Genomic DNA, 15,914 nt, shown 5'->3' with positions numbered 1-15,914 from the left:
CATTCCCAAACTAAATATTGTGAATAGGGGTGGTGCTAGGGGTCGGCCTCCTCAAGGAATAATGAGAAAGGCAAGAAGTAGTGGCACTGCCGAAGAGGACGGAACATTCTCACATGAGAGAGAAAACCATGAAGGGAAACGAGAGCAGCATGTATGCCATGCACACACTAATCTAATCTATGCATTAGTTGGTCCGGGAAAAAGAAGACCGTGATAGATCTAGAAATGTAAGATGCATGCATAGATCTTGATGTGCCAGAGTCCCAAATGACGTATGCAACCTCAAAATCTGTAAAACAACTAAGCATCCATTTTTGGAGATTGACCCGCCGTCCGGGCTCGCCGCAGCCCCGTCAGTGTCAGATCCAGCGACCTAGGGCCTGTTCCCCTAGGTATATTGTCTCCTCGTGGCTCATCAACATGGTGGAGAACCTCAAACTCAAGTTCCACCGTGGTCGTGTCCATGGCGGTGCAACGACCCTCCCCCCCCCCCCCCCCCACCCTCCTAGCGGCAAGGATGTCGAAGAGTGGAGGAGCAGCGGAATGGCAAGCAGTAGTGGCGCATATGCATGGAACAGAAGATGGAGCAGCGGGAGTGCCACACTTTTGGGGGATGTTATCATGGGAGAGCAAAATCTACGAAGGGAAAGGGGAGCAGCAGGCGCGCTTGCGTACCCAGCTGATCCGTTTGATTGATTGGTCGACCGGGGAAAGAGTACCATGACAGATCTAGAAATATAAGATACATGCATAGATCTGGATATGTTAATTACATAGATAGATCTGGATCTGTTGTTAGATAGATGCATAGATTAGATACATGCGTAGATCTAGATATGTTATAAACATGCGTGGATCTAAAAGACTAACATCTATAGATAGTATCTAGATGCAACATCAACTCTATCAAAAATAACCAACTTTTCGAAACCTACTAATATGATTGTCATAAGAAAGAAAACCAATTGAAGACCGCTGTAACCGAATTGGTAATGCATACTCACCTATGTAACTTCTTATCAATTTTGTTGCTCAACAACGTCCCCACCTTTGTTCTTCCTTCGATAATCCTACTACGCTCCACCACATCGATGAGTGAGATGGCGAGGAGGCGGAAGATGAAGATGGGTAGAGGCGCAATGATCACTGTGGAAGAGGAAGGAAGGCGTCAATGTGAAAAAGTAGCCTACCCGCAAAAAAGGGTGAAAAGTAGCCTTACCATGTTGCAATGGGAGAGAGTGGTGAGACGATAAGGACTTGGAGTCACGGGTGTGCCCTATTTATGAGTAGGGGCTGGGTATACAGATGGTTGGATCATGGATTTTGCCACAAGAAAAACTACTTTAGATTAATTTTTGTGAATTGTGCAATTGGGAGGGAGGATCGGCGGCGATAGTAAGTACTTATTGTCAAAAGCATCTAGGGTGGAGTGGGGTGTGGTTTATATGTAAATAGTTAAGAGTCAGGGGGTGTGGTCTATATATAAGTAGGAGGGTGGGGTATATAGATAGTTGGATCGTGGATTTAACCGCAAGAAAAACTAGTTTAGATTATTTTTTGTGAATTGTGGGAGGGAGGAGTGACGGCGACAATAAGTACTTATGGGCAATAGTGTCCGGGTGAAGTGGGGCGTGGTTTATATGTAAATAAGAGGGTGGGTATACAAATGGTTCGATCGTGGATTTGACCGCAGAAACACCTCGTTAGGTTCAATTTCTAACAATTATGCAATTGGAAATTATTTCCTTTGTTATACATTAATGTATGAAAGGATAAACCGAAAATACACTTGTCCCTTTCTCATTTCTTACAATAAATTGTTTCGAAGCAAAATCCATTTTGCGGTATGCTCCTCCATGACCGACGGACCAGAGGTGGCAGCAATACGTCGGGACGATCGAGACATGTTAAGCCCAATGCGGCAACATTGATGGGGACACCAAGAAAGATGCGGGCTAGAGGATGTGGCGGTGGCATTGGCAGAGGCCAGGCGAAGGCAAGGCCAGTGCAGCTGCGTGTGGCACTGCAGGATGTGGCGGTGTGCGATCGTGGCCGTTGGATTGATGGAGGGCGCACAAAAAAATCATGGAAAACACTTGTATTCAACCGGATGATTTTGGCTCAGCATCAACCGCGTCCGACGCCGTCCGATCTCACAGGATCATGCGGCTACCCTTACCCGTATCCAGTAATCTCCATCTCTCTTCTCCCTGTATCAGCGTCCTCCTCTTGCGTCTCGCCTCGCTCACTACACGCGCGCTCTCCACCCTGGCCAAGGCTCCGCCCTCCCGCGTGCAGCTCCTCCTGTAGCTCTCACGTCTCTCCTCGCCTTCGTATTTCTCTCTCCATTTCTCTTTCTCAAACTGCCCTGGTTTTGTGCCACTAACACACGCACTTACCCATGATCTAATCCTACTCCTAGATAAGCTCGATTGCTTGAAGGATCCTAACGACTAGGCATGTGATGTTCATGTAGCTAACCACCTCAACATGCAGCTAACTAACTACATGCACGGCTAAGTTCAGTACTTAGGCAGCCTCATCAATCACCACATAACCAACCAAACTAGCTAGCATGTCATCACAACATCATCAGAGCAGCCGGCCGCCATTGCCGCCCCGCTGCGGCCATCACAGCATCATCGAAGCAGTCATGCCCATCATCGCAAGACTACCGGGGTTTAGAAACATGTCATCGCGGCATTGTCAAACCAGTTGAAAGTAGCATCGTGCGGTTGTCGAAGAACGACATCACAACCTTAGCACAATTGTTCGAAGCACCCCGTTGCAGCATCGTCTTGGCCGTCAAAGCAACATTTGCGGACGTCAAAGCGCAACACGAGCATTAGAAGCATGTCGTCGCGTCATCGCCACAATCGTCGAAGCACGGCTCATAGCATCACCATGGTCATCGAAGCACACCATGATTGTTCGAAGCATATGTCATCGTGCAAACGCCGCAGCCGCCGCAACATCATCGAAGCAGTCGGGATGCCGTTGTGGCATGCCTCGTAGCATCACCACAGTCATCGAAGCACACCACGGGTGTTCGAGCATGTCGTCGTGCCCATGTCCTGCCCGTCACAACATCGCCGAAGCAATCGGGATGTCGTCCCAGCATCGCCATGACCGTCGAAGTACACCATAGGCGATCGAAGCATGTGGTCGCGTCATCACCGTGACCATTGCAACATGTATCGTAGCATCGCCGCGGTCGTTGAAGCAGTCGGATGCCATAGAGACCGGCGTCCGGCATCGCAGCACTACCGGTGGCCTTTGGTGTTGCGACGGAGCATCACCGGGGGGTGTCCAGCGATGCGAGCTGCAATGGAGCAGCGTCGGGGATCGTTGTGGCTGCGACGGAGCATCATGAGGCGTGCGGTGCCGCGTTGGAGCTCCAATGGAGCGTCGTCGAGGGTGGCGCTGGTGCTACAATAGAGTTGTAATGAAGCATCATGCGGTGGTCGGCGGCGGCGGGCGCCGCTCGCTGAGGTGCTGCAACGCAGCATGCGGTGGTCGTCACCAGCGGGCGCCGCTCGCTGTGGTGCTGCAACGCAGCATGCAGGGGGAGGCCGGCGGTGAGCGCTGCTCACTGCTGCAACGCAGCACGCGGTGGTGGTCGGAGGCGGGCGCCGCCCTGTTGGTGCTGCAACGCAGCATGCAGGGGGAGGCCGGCGGCGAGCACTGTTCACTGCTGCAACACATCACATGGTGGTTGCCAGAGGCGGGTGTCGCTGGCCTTCTGTACCGATGGGTGGCAGAAACTGCTGGGAGCGGTGCTGCAAGGGACGGCGGTGACTTCTTCGGTGTTTGCTGCAAGACAGCCTCGCCGATGCGTGAGATCATAGGCTACAAGTGCGGCCGGCATGCAGCGTGGTCACCGCAAGTTCGCGGGTGCTGTTCCTCTCCTCGCATGCGAGTCGGACTCTTGTGATACGGTATAGAGTAGAGGTAATTAATTGAAGGATCCAACGGTGCACTCTTGTGCAATCGGATGGCTACGGAGGCGGCTTATCCTTTTCTAGGATCAGCCGGTTTATTTGTAGCAGCGCCCAAAAATCATAGCTATTAGCTAGTTGAAAAATGAATAAAGACAACTAGCCGTGAAAATATCCACAATTAATAAAAACAAGCCACTTTTGGCTGCGTCAGGGTAGCGTGCCTCCGTCTACTTTCAGTTTCAGTGCTAACCGGAGAGAAAGCGGAGTAATACATGGCAAGAAACGCGGCTATACACCGCAAAGAAACGCGGATAAAGTACCAAATGCATTAATTGTAAGAGAAGGAAGCAAATGATTTACGCGGCGGGCTGATGGAACGATATTTTTTGGAGTGACTAGCATGCATGTATGCAATCGCGACGCAACTGGGGCTTGGTCATCCTGGGGCGCGACTAGTTTTTTTTTCAGCGCCGGCGCAAAAAAAACCCGCAATGAGGGTCCTGTTGGGGGCGCGAGTGGAGATGCTCTGAGTCCGTGAAGACCATCGAGCGAGCAAGAAGAAATAACCATCAAGCTGATAGTTCAGCAAAACATGCTTTAGCGGCATGTCTGGCTTGGCATTACGCATGATATTGTAATATGTCCTTTGAGCGTTTCTGGTAATCAATAAAACTCGATAGAGTTTCAATCAAAGCTTGAGATTAATAGTTTCCCTCATAAAACTCAATATGTCGTGAGATATTCTGAAAATCCATCGATTTATTTGTATGGATAATAATCCATTTTTTTAATCAGTGACACTATAACAATACAGTTCTGTGACATACAATGTACAGATTAATAACTGAGATCTCTTATGATTTCTTTCAATGATAATATGATACAGATCACATGTACATACATTTTGCTAGGTGAAGGCTGTTAGTGCATACAGTAGAGGGACGACATCTTCTTTAGTTAAGTCGACATCCCAATGAAATATTTCCTGAAATCTTCTTCATCCTTGCAATAAACTGACATGACCTTGTACACTTCAATCAGCAGCTTTGGAAATCGGCTCGAGAAATATCGATCAAATCCCTCGGGCAGTGACCCAAGTAACTCCTGAAAATTGATGAAAACATTTAGCTTCTCGGGAATGCAGGGGGTAGGAAACACAAAGCTGAGCTCACAGGGGAGTAGAACCATAACAATCCTTATCCATCCCTGAAGATTGCTATAGGACATTGAAGACCAACAGATGTAAATGATGGGAATTAAATCTTCTCAACTATACCTGATGTAAAGGTGGCAACAAACTTAGGGTCATTTCACATAATTTCCTGGTCTTAGGAGTTTGGTGGGGGTGGAAGACCAGGTTGCTACCGTGTTGTTAGTGCTGTGGTACATTAACAGTGAAATCGTTGTGCCAACCTAAGTGCTTCATAGTTATGGAACGCCAGTAGGATTTTTTTTCCTACGAATCAAATAAACTAGTACAAATGAATTCTAAGAAGTGTAGGATCAAGGAAATCAAACAACCAGCAACCAAATACACTCTTGAAGGAAGCTTTTTTCTATGGAAGCCCTTGTTCAAGACTATTATTCCCCAGTCTCCTCTTTGATTCAAAGGATTTCTAAAGGAATTTTGAAGGATTCTGATCAGTAGGATTTTTTTCCTATGTAGGTTGTTTGATTCGTAGGATACAATCCATAGGAATTTTTTCTTAGAATTCATTTGTACTAGTTTTCATAGGAAAATTTCCATCCACTCCAGCCTCATGCAAAGAATCCTACACTTCTCAAATGCTCATACTAATCATGTGGTACTGAAGATGGCATGCCACTCCAATCCTATGTTTTGCCTATTCCTGCGCTTTACAAATCCTGCGAAACAAAGAGGCCTTAACTGGGTGTGACAAGGCTCCACGGTTTGGGAGGGCAATGATTGCCCGTCAAAACTTTTCCAGTGGGCCTGTTCTGCCAAGAACGATCTAACCGGCATCGATATTGCGGTCTGACCAGGTGTCCCATATTGACATGCTTGTAGCAGCCATCATTATGCAGAGAACAATTTCTTGAGCCCCTCAATGAACTGCTGAGTTAGCCAGATTTAGAACTCTTTAACAGCCATATTTGACTATTGTATTGTTCAGTGCAACTAGCTGCTACTGTGAGGGATGAAGCTGTTCAACAGTTCTAAATTTCATCTTCAATAAGAGTAATAGCTATTTTTGTTTGCATGTGTGTGGGCATATTCTGCCACTCAGTCGCCATCCATGGGCCCTTAATTCGTCCCCATTCTTCGTACTATTCAGTTCATTAATTTTATTTTTTGGAGAAACACAGTACAGACGCAGACACTCACAACACACACACACACACACCCTACCACTATGAACGCACGCACATACACCTCAGCCGACAGATATTAAGATTGTCTTAGTCGCCATAGGCACCTCGTAGTTGACGGTCACATCATACCACTGAAAGGATAGAGCCGAAAAGCCTGAAATAGATCAAGGAAAATATGCGAGCACCCTTACCAAGTATAGGACTTGGACCTGGGTAGGCTGGTTCCACCAGAAGAAACCTAACCAAGGTAAGCCTTGTTTGCAGCTCACTGTCTTTAGGAAAAGAAAGAGACATCACCCAGTTGGGCAATGCTGACACATGATCACCTTCAAGCGAGCATCACCAACTTATCACTACTGGAAGCTAGACAGCTTGGATAACACTCGGTGATCTATACAAGATGGTCATGACGAGATTGTAACTTGTCTAGGGTGGACATGTGCTGCCGCGGAGGATTCAGTGTGCATGTTTGGAGGGATTCATTTATTGGCTTACCTAAGCATGGAATAAGGAGATCGCCAAAGCCAAAAAACAGTATCAAGTTCATCTTTGGGTTCTCTTCTCTTGCTCGTGTGCATTTATGGTTTGCTTATTATAGATTGCAAACAGTTTAACTCGAATTAGGTTGTCAGTGCACCTATATAGACTCATAGGTGTAACTGATTGTGTTTAAAATGCAAAACTTTTTTTGAAACTTATTTCCTTTAATTGTGCTAAACACATGTTTTAGCTTAAGAGAATCATAATCTATCTATCCACCCACTCTAGGTGGTTTCCTTGATCCTACACCGCTCCACCGCCACCACTGACAGCAACTTTAGCGAATCCTCTACCTTCCTGGAGAATTAACTCATGCCAGATCATGGTGGAATGATCAAATTTAGAACAACACACCATAGGCATGGCAAGGTTGTGCTCAGGAGCATTCGCATGGTTGCCATGTGGAGAAACAGAGACAGTGAATGGGGAGAAATATGTCACGGTGAGCATTTTGCTCACTAACCATGGAAAGAATAAACAGAAATCCACTTTAAACCCAAAAAGGCGCAGCATGGAGATCAGATCTTTTGGGACTGGTTTTGTAACTTGGAATTTACATACTCAGTTTTAAATTAGAAAATGTAAAATAGAAACTTTGTGGACACAGAGGGTATCTTGGACATTTTGAAGGATACAAACAATTATCTAGTTAGGTAACATCTCTTGGAACATCCATGACTATAACTCATTTAATATGGTGCAAGGACCTACGATTGTGCATGTTTAATACAGTAAAACAACAGGATTGTTGAAGTTCACCAGACCAGTTTGGCCAGCAATATAGCCATACACATATAGCATAAACAAGAGCAAATGCGACAAGAGGTGCAGCATAACTAACCTTGAGATCAGCTGGAAGCTCTCTGTAATGTCCTGACTTGTTTCTAATCAACCTGAGAAGGTCACGAGTTGACTCGAAATTATATTTCCTATAACGACCCACATCGGCAACCAGACCATCATCCAACTTTTCTCGCCATTTTCCACCGAAAGCTTGAAGCCCTATGCTTTCCAAAGCATTAAGGAGGTCAGTTTCAGTGGTTTTCTCAATTCTATCGCTGGTATCTCTTAGAAACAAAAGCCGCAACTCAGGGCTCCAAAAGAGAGGATGATTTATCGCGTACATCGCCGTGGGTCTGTTGACATTTTAAAAGTGAATTTCAGTAGAAAAAAAGTAAGCCTTACATAACCTATGTGTTCAGCACAGCAAGAATGTACATTGACCTAAATTCTTACCTCTCATCTGGTTTTGGTTGTAACAACAGAGAAATAAGATGCACCGCTTCTGGTATGTGATCCACCACGAAGAGATCAAAGTGACCGTTTATAATGTTTATGTCCCGTTCATAGTACTCACCAAACGGATGCTTGCCTTTAGTGATACAATAGAAAATAAGGCAGCCCAAACTAAATAAATCCATTGCACGAGTCTGACTAGCACGACGAAGCTGCTCAGGTGCTTGCCAACCGGAGCTTCCATATCCTGCAATACACTGTCGAGGATTAAACAGCTACTTTAAAAAGAAAAGAGTGCTATTATTGAAAAAATGCAAGTAGGGTTTAATCTTGCTTACCAGTGCCATGATGACTAAGAGACGACATATCCTCTTGCAAACGCTTACTGATACCCATATCAGAAAGCTTTGCACTGAGAGATCCCTCCTTACTTATTAAGACATTCTGTGGCTTCAAATCGCGATGTATGATTCCTAAACTATGCAAATGCACAATACCAGCGACAACATCTCTGCATAAGAAAAATCACAAGATACGAGTGAGATGCATAAAAATAAATAAGATAGGAGCGATCATACAGGCACGGTAGCGGATGCACTGGCTAACAAAATCATGGGTATTATCAATACTTCAAGAAGCAAGAAATAGAAGAATACTGATGAAGCCATAGTAGATTGCAGCTAGTGGTGATATAGCAGGCATTATTTGCTCAAGTATATGTTAAGTACTGCATACAAATGTTGTGGTATATCTGGATGTGCTGGGGTCATAACAAGTACTGCTGGATTCAGGTTTGTAAGGTCTACAAATCTTGCCATAAGTCAAACTTGATACAAGTTTGACCAAGTTTGTAGAAAAATACTACCGCTGTTCCGGTTTAAAGGGCTTATCTCAAAATTCTCAGCAACCAAGGTAGATGGTGAGTAGAGGGCACGAGTTTCATGAATTCAAAACTGCCCACTAAAATATGCCTCACATGTTCGACTCCCAAAGCAATAAATGCAACACCCTCCCTCTAATTAGATCCATATGGTGCATACATGGCCTCTAATTCCCTCTCTCTCCATCTCCATGGATTAAATGAGCCGTGTGATTCAAAGCACTTTAACTCAGTGAGATCAAAGTGGGACTAATATAATGAAAATCCAATTTTTTTTTAGATAGGCCCTCTAAACTGGAAGGGAATATATAAAAATCTACAATCCAATAAATACATTATGAAATGATATTTCATGATATATCTAGTGATATTGATTTGGTGTTATGGATGTTGATATTTGTTCCTATAAACTTGGTCAAACTTAAAAACCAATAGGCCTTATTAAGCCAAACGGAGGGAGTATGCCAACACATCCATTAGCAAGCTTCTTTCGAGTTTTGGATCTTCCACAATTGAAATGTAGCCAATTTATGCTCTGTTCGTCTAACTAGTTAGCAACGTTTATCTTCTACTCCTCGAATGCACCGATACTTCAGGAAACTAGCGAATCGGTATCGGATACCGTATCCGATACCGATACTCCTCCGATACTCCTCCGATACGCCCCCGATACGTATCCAAGGAGTATCCATTAATAAACGGTTTAAAACAATTCAGATACTTGAAGGATACTTTTTCAGTTTGTTTTGGATACGGCCCAGCCCATCTAAGAGACCACTCAGCCCAGCTTAGAGGCAGACAGCAACCCTAGTACCCCAATGCCCCCTTCCTTACCCTCCCAGTTTTCTTTCCTCCCTCCCGAGCTCACACCAGGCGGCGGCTGGTGGCTGCGTACCTAGCAGCTACTCACCCAGGGCGGGTGGCAGCGGCGTCTAGCCAGCGACGAGCTGCTACTCCTCACCAATGCCTCTTCTCCTTTTTCCTGCCCAGCCAAGCTCATCCTCTCTTCTTTCTCCTCTGATCTGTGAAGATCTCATTTTTCTCATCTCCTCCAGATGGCTCCTCCTGCTGAACCTCCTACTGTACCTACAAATCTAAGGGCACCATTGTGGAGCCATGTTCAAATCATAGAGAAATCACCTGGAGGGGGCAACACTAAATGGAAATGTGACTACTGTGGTCATGAAGCTTTGAGTAGCTACTCTAGAGTTTCTGCTCATTTGCTAAAGAAGACAGGGAACCATGGAATCCATGCATGTAAAAAGGCCACGGTTGACATTCTGAATCCCTTTTTAAAAAAAAAAATAGTAAAACGTATCCGTATTGGCACTTTTTCAAAATGACGAATTTACGTATCCGTATTGGCCCGATACTGATACCCGTATCCGTATCGGTGCATTCGAGTTCTACTCCCTCCGTTCCAAAATAGATGACTCAACTTTGTACCAACTTTAGTATATAGTTAGTATAAAATTGGGTCATCTATTTTGGAACGGAGGGAGTAACTAATTAGCAACATCTTAGGAGCTATAACAGAAAGAGTACACTACAATCTATAAAAATAATCCATTAATTTACTATATTCATAGCACCGGATAGCACAGCACCAGCAAGCTGGACCATATTCCTTCGAAATCCAGCACTAACATAATTTGATTACTCAAAACTGCATAAACTTGAGAGCAGGGAATGCAGTATCTTGTGGAAGAGATAAAAAGGGGTAGGCTCAAGGGCTGTTTGCCATTAAACTGTTCCATGTGTTCATGTAAAATAGCAATGGCATACACCTACAAATGGTGATATCATCAAGCATGCACATTGACCTGAAATCAGGTTGTTATTTAAAACTTTTAAGTCATAGATGTGGCTGATACACCTCGAGGGAGAAGGTGTTGGAATTATGTTCATACCCAACCAACAATTCTAGTGGATAATATAGAAGGACACGAGTTCAATACCTCATCAGCTTTAGGAGTTGTGGCGAAGGAAGTCCATCCTGCGTCCAAAGTTCTACATCTATTTTCTCAACATCTGAAAAAGATGGATCTGTATGCTGTTGGATCAGATCAGCCAAGCTGCAGCGGCACCTCTCAAGGGAAATATAAACAAAATTGTCATCCTGATCGCAGCCATACAGTCTAACAATATTAGGATCACGATCCGATGCAATAAGATTCTGAATCTCTTTTTGGGCTATATCAGTGTGTGAACGAAGCAGGCGTTTCACTGCAACTTCACGTCCATCATAGGAACCCTCAAAGACAACTGTGCCATTGCTCCCTTTACCAATTTCCTTCTTGTGAACACGAAGTTTTCCAATCTGGCATCCGTCAAGGCCATCAGGGAGTGCATACAGCATCTCATTTGACCCACCAGTTCCACTGCTCTCTTTGTCAGATGCTGAACCGATCTCTGTGCTATTGGCCCTTCCATCTTTCTTCCGCGTTTTCCTTCTCTTAGATGTTCCCTCTGACTTCCCTCTAAGGTCTATTGATTTCTGTTCACGAACAAATGGCTTCATAAGTACACTCATGAATTGCTTGCAAGACTTGCTTGAATAGGCCAACCTCACCAGCCAAGCAAGGACCACCAATAAGGTAAGCACCGGGAATAGCAATCCATAAGCATTATTAGTGAACCTGTTGGTTTGGGGGTCAGCAGGGACAAGATGAACAAGAGCACCATCAACAGTTTGATTCTGAGTGTCATTCAGGGCTACACCAGACTTGCTAGCAGTTTGCTGTGGAATCACCAAAGTTTGAAGTTGTCTCAAAGCATCAGCACCATCCCTAGTGGTAACTTTGTTCACATCTTGCAAGACAAGTGCATTGGCTGTACTGGAATCAGGTAAAGTAAGTTTGATTGGTACACCATCGGTCCTAATGCACGGAATATTTTCTTGCAAACAGGATGATTGTTCAAGCATATTTGGATGGCTTTGTTTAACATAGTAGTTTGCAGAGAAAGAAGATCGTGTCCAGTTAAACAAATGTACACCAAGATCTGATGCACTGATAGAATAATCGGTTCTCACAACCACGATGATATTAGAACTTCTACCAACATCTAACTTGGATGGTGCTTCACCAACCGGGACTGCTAACTCATTCAAGGCGGCTGGCAGACTATGCTTGTAAATGATCTCACCACTATCAGCATCAACAGCAAAAGTTGTCGAGGCTTTTGATCCAATAGTAACCACAGAATCCCGTATGTATGGAGTTCTAGCGATAAACTCTTCCAGTTCCCAGGGAAGTTTCTACAGGAATAAGCCATGGGTGAGAAACATTTTTCTTTTCAAAAAGTATAACTGAAGAACTAGCATATTTGTGCAAAGCATACCACACCGGTGCCATTATGAACTTCCACGAGATCAGACTCGTCCAAAGGATATATGAGATAGCTCAAATCAGAGTTTGTGGTAGTAATGTGCTTGGACAGAGGTGGTCCTGTGGAGAACTGCCACAGAGGAGATTCTGATAGACGGTCCACAAGTTGAATTGTGCCATTGTCATAAAATCGCAGTTCAGAGCTGTTCGCAAAACAAGCAAAGAATTCCAGTCAATCACAGGACAGGTCCGTAAGTTGCTATAAAATTGAATCAGAGGACAGATCTGCAAGTTGCTATAAAATTAATCACATGAAAGATGAGCAAATTGCCACAAAAACTGCCAGCTACTTGACAACCTAACTGATAGATCAAAAGAGAAAATACAGCATAGATCCCAAACAAAAAGAGTAGCTAATCTGGTAAAGAAACTCAACATCTTATTATTACCTAAACCTCCCACTTTGGGAATAGAAGAGCAAAAGCTCCCTCCACACCAGAGCACCCTAAAATCCAGTGTGGCACCATCCATGAACTAGTGCTGTCAAGATTTATCTGAACACAACACAGGGTAACTCTCGCTGGCACACGAAGCCATCAATTATATGGAACCTAGGCAGCTAGACGGCAAGCAATTTCCTCTTCTCCACTTGAACGCGGCACGAAATAAGATTACACAAACAGCTGAAAACATGATAGAAGCTCGTACTAATACCTACCACAATTCATTTCTCCATTATTAGTACGGCTTGGGACGGGAGAGCGCAACAAAGAGGCAAGCCATGCAGAGTGGCGCTTACGGGAGTGTGACGGGGACACGAGCTAGCTCACCTGATGCCGGGTCCTACATCCGGGTTCTTTACAGCGTTCGACGGCACCGGCCGGCGGCGCGGCGGCCTGACCAGGAGCTCCCTGAGCGACGGCTGCTCCGCGGGGACGATCTCCGTGGAGCCCGCCTCGTCCCCTCGCCCCCCGCCGGCGGGGAGCGCGAGGGACGGCGCCGGCTGCTGCGGCGGCAGGGGGAGCGGGAGGAGGAGGGGGGCAGGGGCGGCGGCGGCGTCGTCCTCGAAGCGGGCCCCGCGGAAGGCGAGGCCCGACAGGAGGACGAGCGGGAGGAGGACCCGGCGGAGCGACCTCATCGTCGTCGTCGCCGTCAGCCGCGGGGAGGGGTCCGGGAGGGCATGGAGTGAGGTTAGGGTTTCCGAGAGGGGATTCGTAGGGCGGGGGTTTGGATCTGGGCTGTTTGCTGGTTTGCTTCGCGGGGAAGGAGGAGGCTTCTGGAATCGATGGATTTGACCAGGAAGGAAGGAGGACGGAGGAAGGAGACGGGAAAGTGACGGCGGCACCGGATTTGCGAGCGTGCAGGGGCAGCAATTGTCAATTTTTTATTTTATTTTTTATTTTTTGGAAAGCCCTCCATTTCAGTCAACTGATCCTAAACGTTGCTTCGGCCGTGTCCCCCGTTAACCACGTGGGACCCACCGCCACTTCCCTGACCCTTATCCTCTTCCTTCATTGGAAACATATCGTCTTCTTCCTCCCAGTCGATTGATCCTAAACGTTGCTTCGGCGCCGTGTCGCCCCCTCAACCACGTGATCTGTGGGACCCACCCGCCACCTCCCGGCCCTTATCCTCTTCCTTCAGTGGAAACATATCTCCTTCCTCCCAGCCATCCCATGTATTCTGCTCTCTCTCTCTCTCTGCTAGCTATGGCAAATTTCATATGTTGCTGCTGTGATGAACCCTAGGTGTTCATATGAACCCTAGATTTGTTTAGGGCAGTAGGCATTTCTTTAGCATTTAGGAAAAAATATTAGCTGACGAGGTGGTGTCGGCCGAAAAAATCATTAATATAATATGTATATCTAGATGGTGTCTTGCAACAAAACACAAACCTTATTTTATTTTTATTTTTTTGAGAACCATGGTTAAGACTTACACCATGGTGGTTACAATCTCATTCTGCATTACCAGCCTCGCGCCCTCGGGTACATCAGCTATAATTTTGAAGTCTCCCACCTTCCTTGCAATGGCCGCTAACTCATGGGCCAGCTTGTTTTTCTTACGGCTGACGATGCTGATCTCCACGCTGGTAAACAAGGAGAGCTGCCTCCGCACATCCGACAGAACCGCTCGGCAGGCATTCCTGCACTCTCGTACAGTTTGAAGTTCCCGTCCGATCTCCGCGCAGTCAGTCTCCAGAATTACGTGTCCTCTGAATAGGCAGGCAAATTCAGTAAGCCCCAACACAGCTGTCGTGCCCTCCGCCTCCTCGACGGAGTTGCAGTGGTCAAGTCGTCGGCCAATAACATGAGAACATGTCCCATGTGGTCTCTGGCCACTACACCTCCCCATGCCTCGCCATGGTCCGCCAGGAAAGCAACATCTACATTCAGTTTAGCTTTGTCTGTCGGGGGATGAGCCCAAAGAATAGGATAAGGTTGTGTTGGCATGCAGGGGCTCGTCGGGTAGGCTGACAGCTTGTTTTTTGCCGAGGCTAGTTCTTGTTCGCTGTCCGTAGCTAGCAGGTCCTCATGCAAACGTAGAAGGAACTGTACTGAGCCCGATACAGTATCCTTTCCATCACCATGGACACTGTTATTTCTCAGGTTCCACGCTTGCCACAATATTAGCATGATTTTCCTTCTGACCTCCTCTGTATTCGCAAGCAGCAACATTTGCAGCCAGTCCGATCCGGTATCTCTGAATTCGGCCTCTTTAGGCAGCGCCCAGAATTCTCTCATTGCATTTCTCAGGGCCTTACTTCTAGTGCAGGTGATCACCACATGATATTCATCTTCCTTGTCCACTCCGCAGATTTCACATACATTATCATCAGCAGTGGCTCTTTTGCAGGCATTATGCTTTGTAGCAAGTGAGCTTGTGGCCACGCGCCACCCAAAGATCTTCACCTTGTCCGGTGTTTTTGCTTTCCAAATGGCATCCCACACGCTTCGGTCACCCGGGCTTCTGGAGGAGCTAGTTGTCGTGGCCATGATGTTCCTTTTCAGCGAGTCCGCAAGTTTGCATGCACTCTTAACCGTGAAAATTCCTGATTTCTCATAGTGCCATGCCACGCAGTCCTCAATTTCAGCTTTCGGGGTTTTCAACTTGCATATTTCCTCAGCATCAAAATTATGGAAAATTTGCCTCACTAGTTCAACATTCCATTCCTTCGTCTCTGAGTCAATCAGTTGGCTAACCCACCTAAGTCAAGCCAACATCCCTAGGGATCCATTGGTCTCGCATGATTTGAATCTTTTTACCATCCCCAATCCGCTCTAGACCGAACTTGATTCCCCTCCAGACCGGGGAGGCGTCCGAAGAGAAACCCGTATCTAGAAGATTGCCATTTGGGAAATATTTTGATTTGAGGATCCCGGCACATAGGCTTTCTGGCTTTTGAATCAATCTCCAAGCTTGCCTAGCTAGGAGCGCCTGATTGAACAGATGCATATCCCGAAATCCAATTCCGCCATCCCTCTTGGGTTTCGTCATGTTTTCCCATGACAACCAGTGTACTTTCCTCTTCTCGTCTTTGTCTCCCCACCAGAAGTCCCTAATGATTTTTTTTCATATTTTTCGTAGAAGCTCAAGATAAGTTTGAAAATGCCCATAACAAAGGTTGGGAGGGCTTGCGCCACTGATTTAACA

General features: G+C 46.0%; 1 protein-coding gene across 1 annotated transcript; it reads right to left on the bottom strand.

Annotated features, from left to right (window-relative positions):
* Positions 1–4,680: 4,680 nt before the first annotated feature.
* On the bottom strand, positions 4,681–13,576 carry LOC123146026 (serine/threonine-protein kinase/endoribonuclease IRE1). The gene is made up of 7 exons (XM_044565595.1): positions 13,091–13,576; positions 12,274–12,463; positions 10,890–12,190; positions 8,390–8,562; positions 8,052–8,298; positions 7,657–7,951; positions 4,681–5,045 (listed from the first exon to the last, which is right to left on the bottom strand). The coding sequence occupies exons 1-7, from the start codon at positions 13,396–13,398 to the stop codon at positions 4,899–4,901; spliced, it is 2,661 nt and encodes an 886-aa protein (XP_044421530.1). The 5' UTR covers positions 13,399–13,576; the 3' UTR covers positions 4,681–4,898.
* Between the last annotated feature and the right edge of the window lie 2,338 nt (positions 13,577–15,914).

Source organism: Triticum aestivum, chromosome 6D, assembly GCF_018294505.1.
Source record: "Triticum aestivum cultivar Chinese Spring chromosome 6D, IWGSC CS RefSeq v2.1, whole genome shotgun sequence".
Classification (NCBI taxonomy): domain Eukaryota; kingdom Viridiplantae; phylum Streptophyta; class Magnoliopsida; order Poales; family Poaceae; genus Triticum; species Triticum aestivum.
Note: the sequence above shows the minus strand (reverse complement) of the source record. Positions and strands in the feature narration are given on the sequence as shown.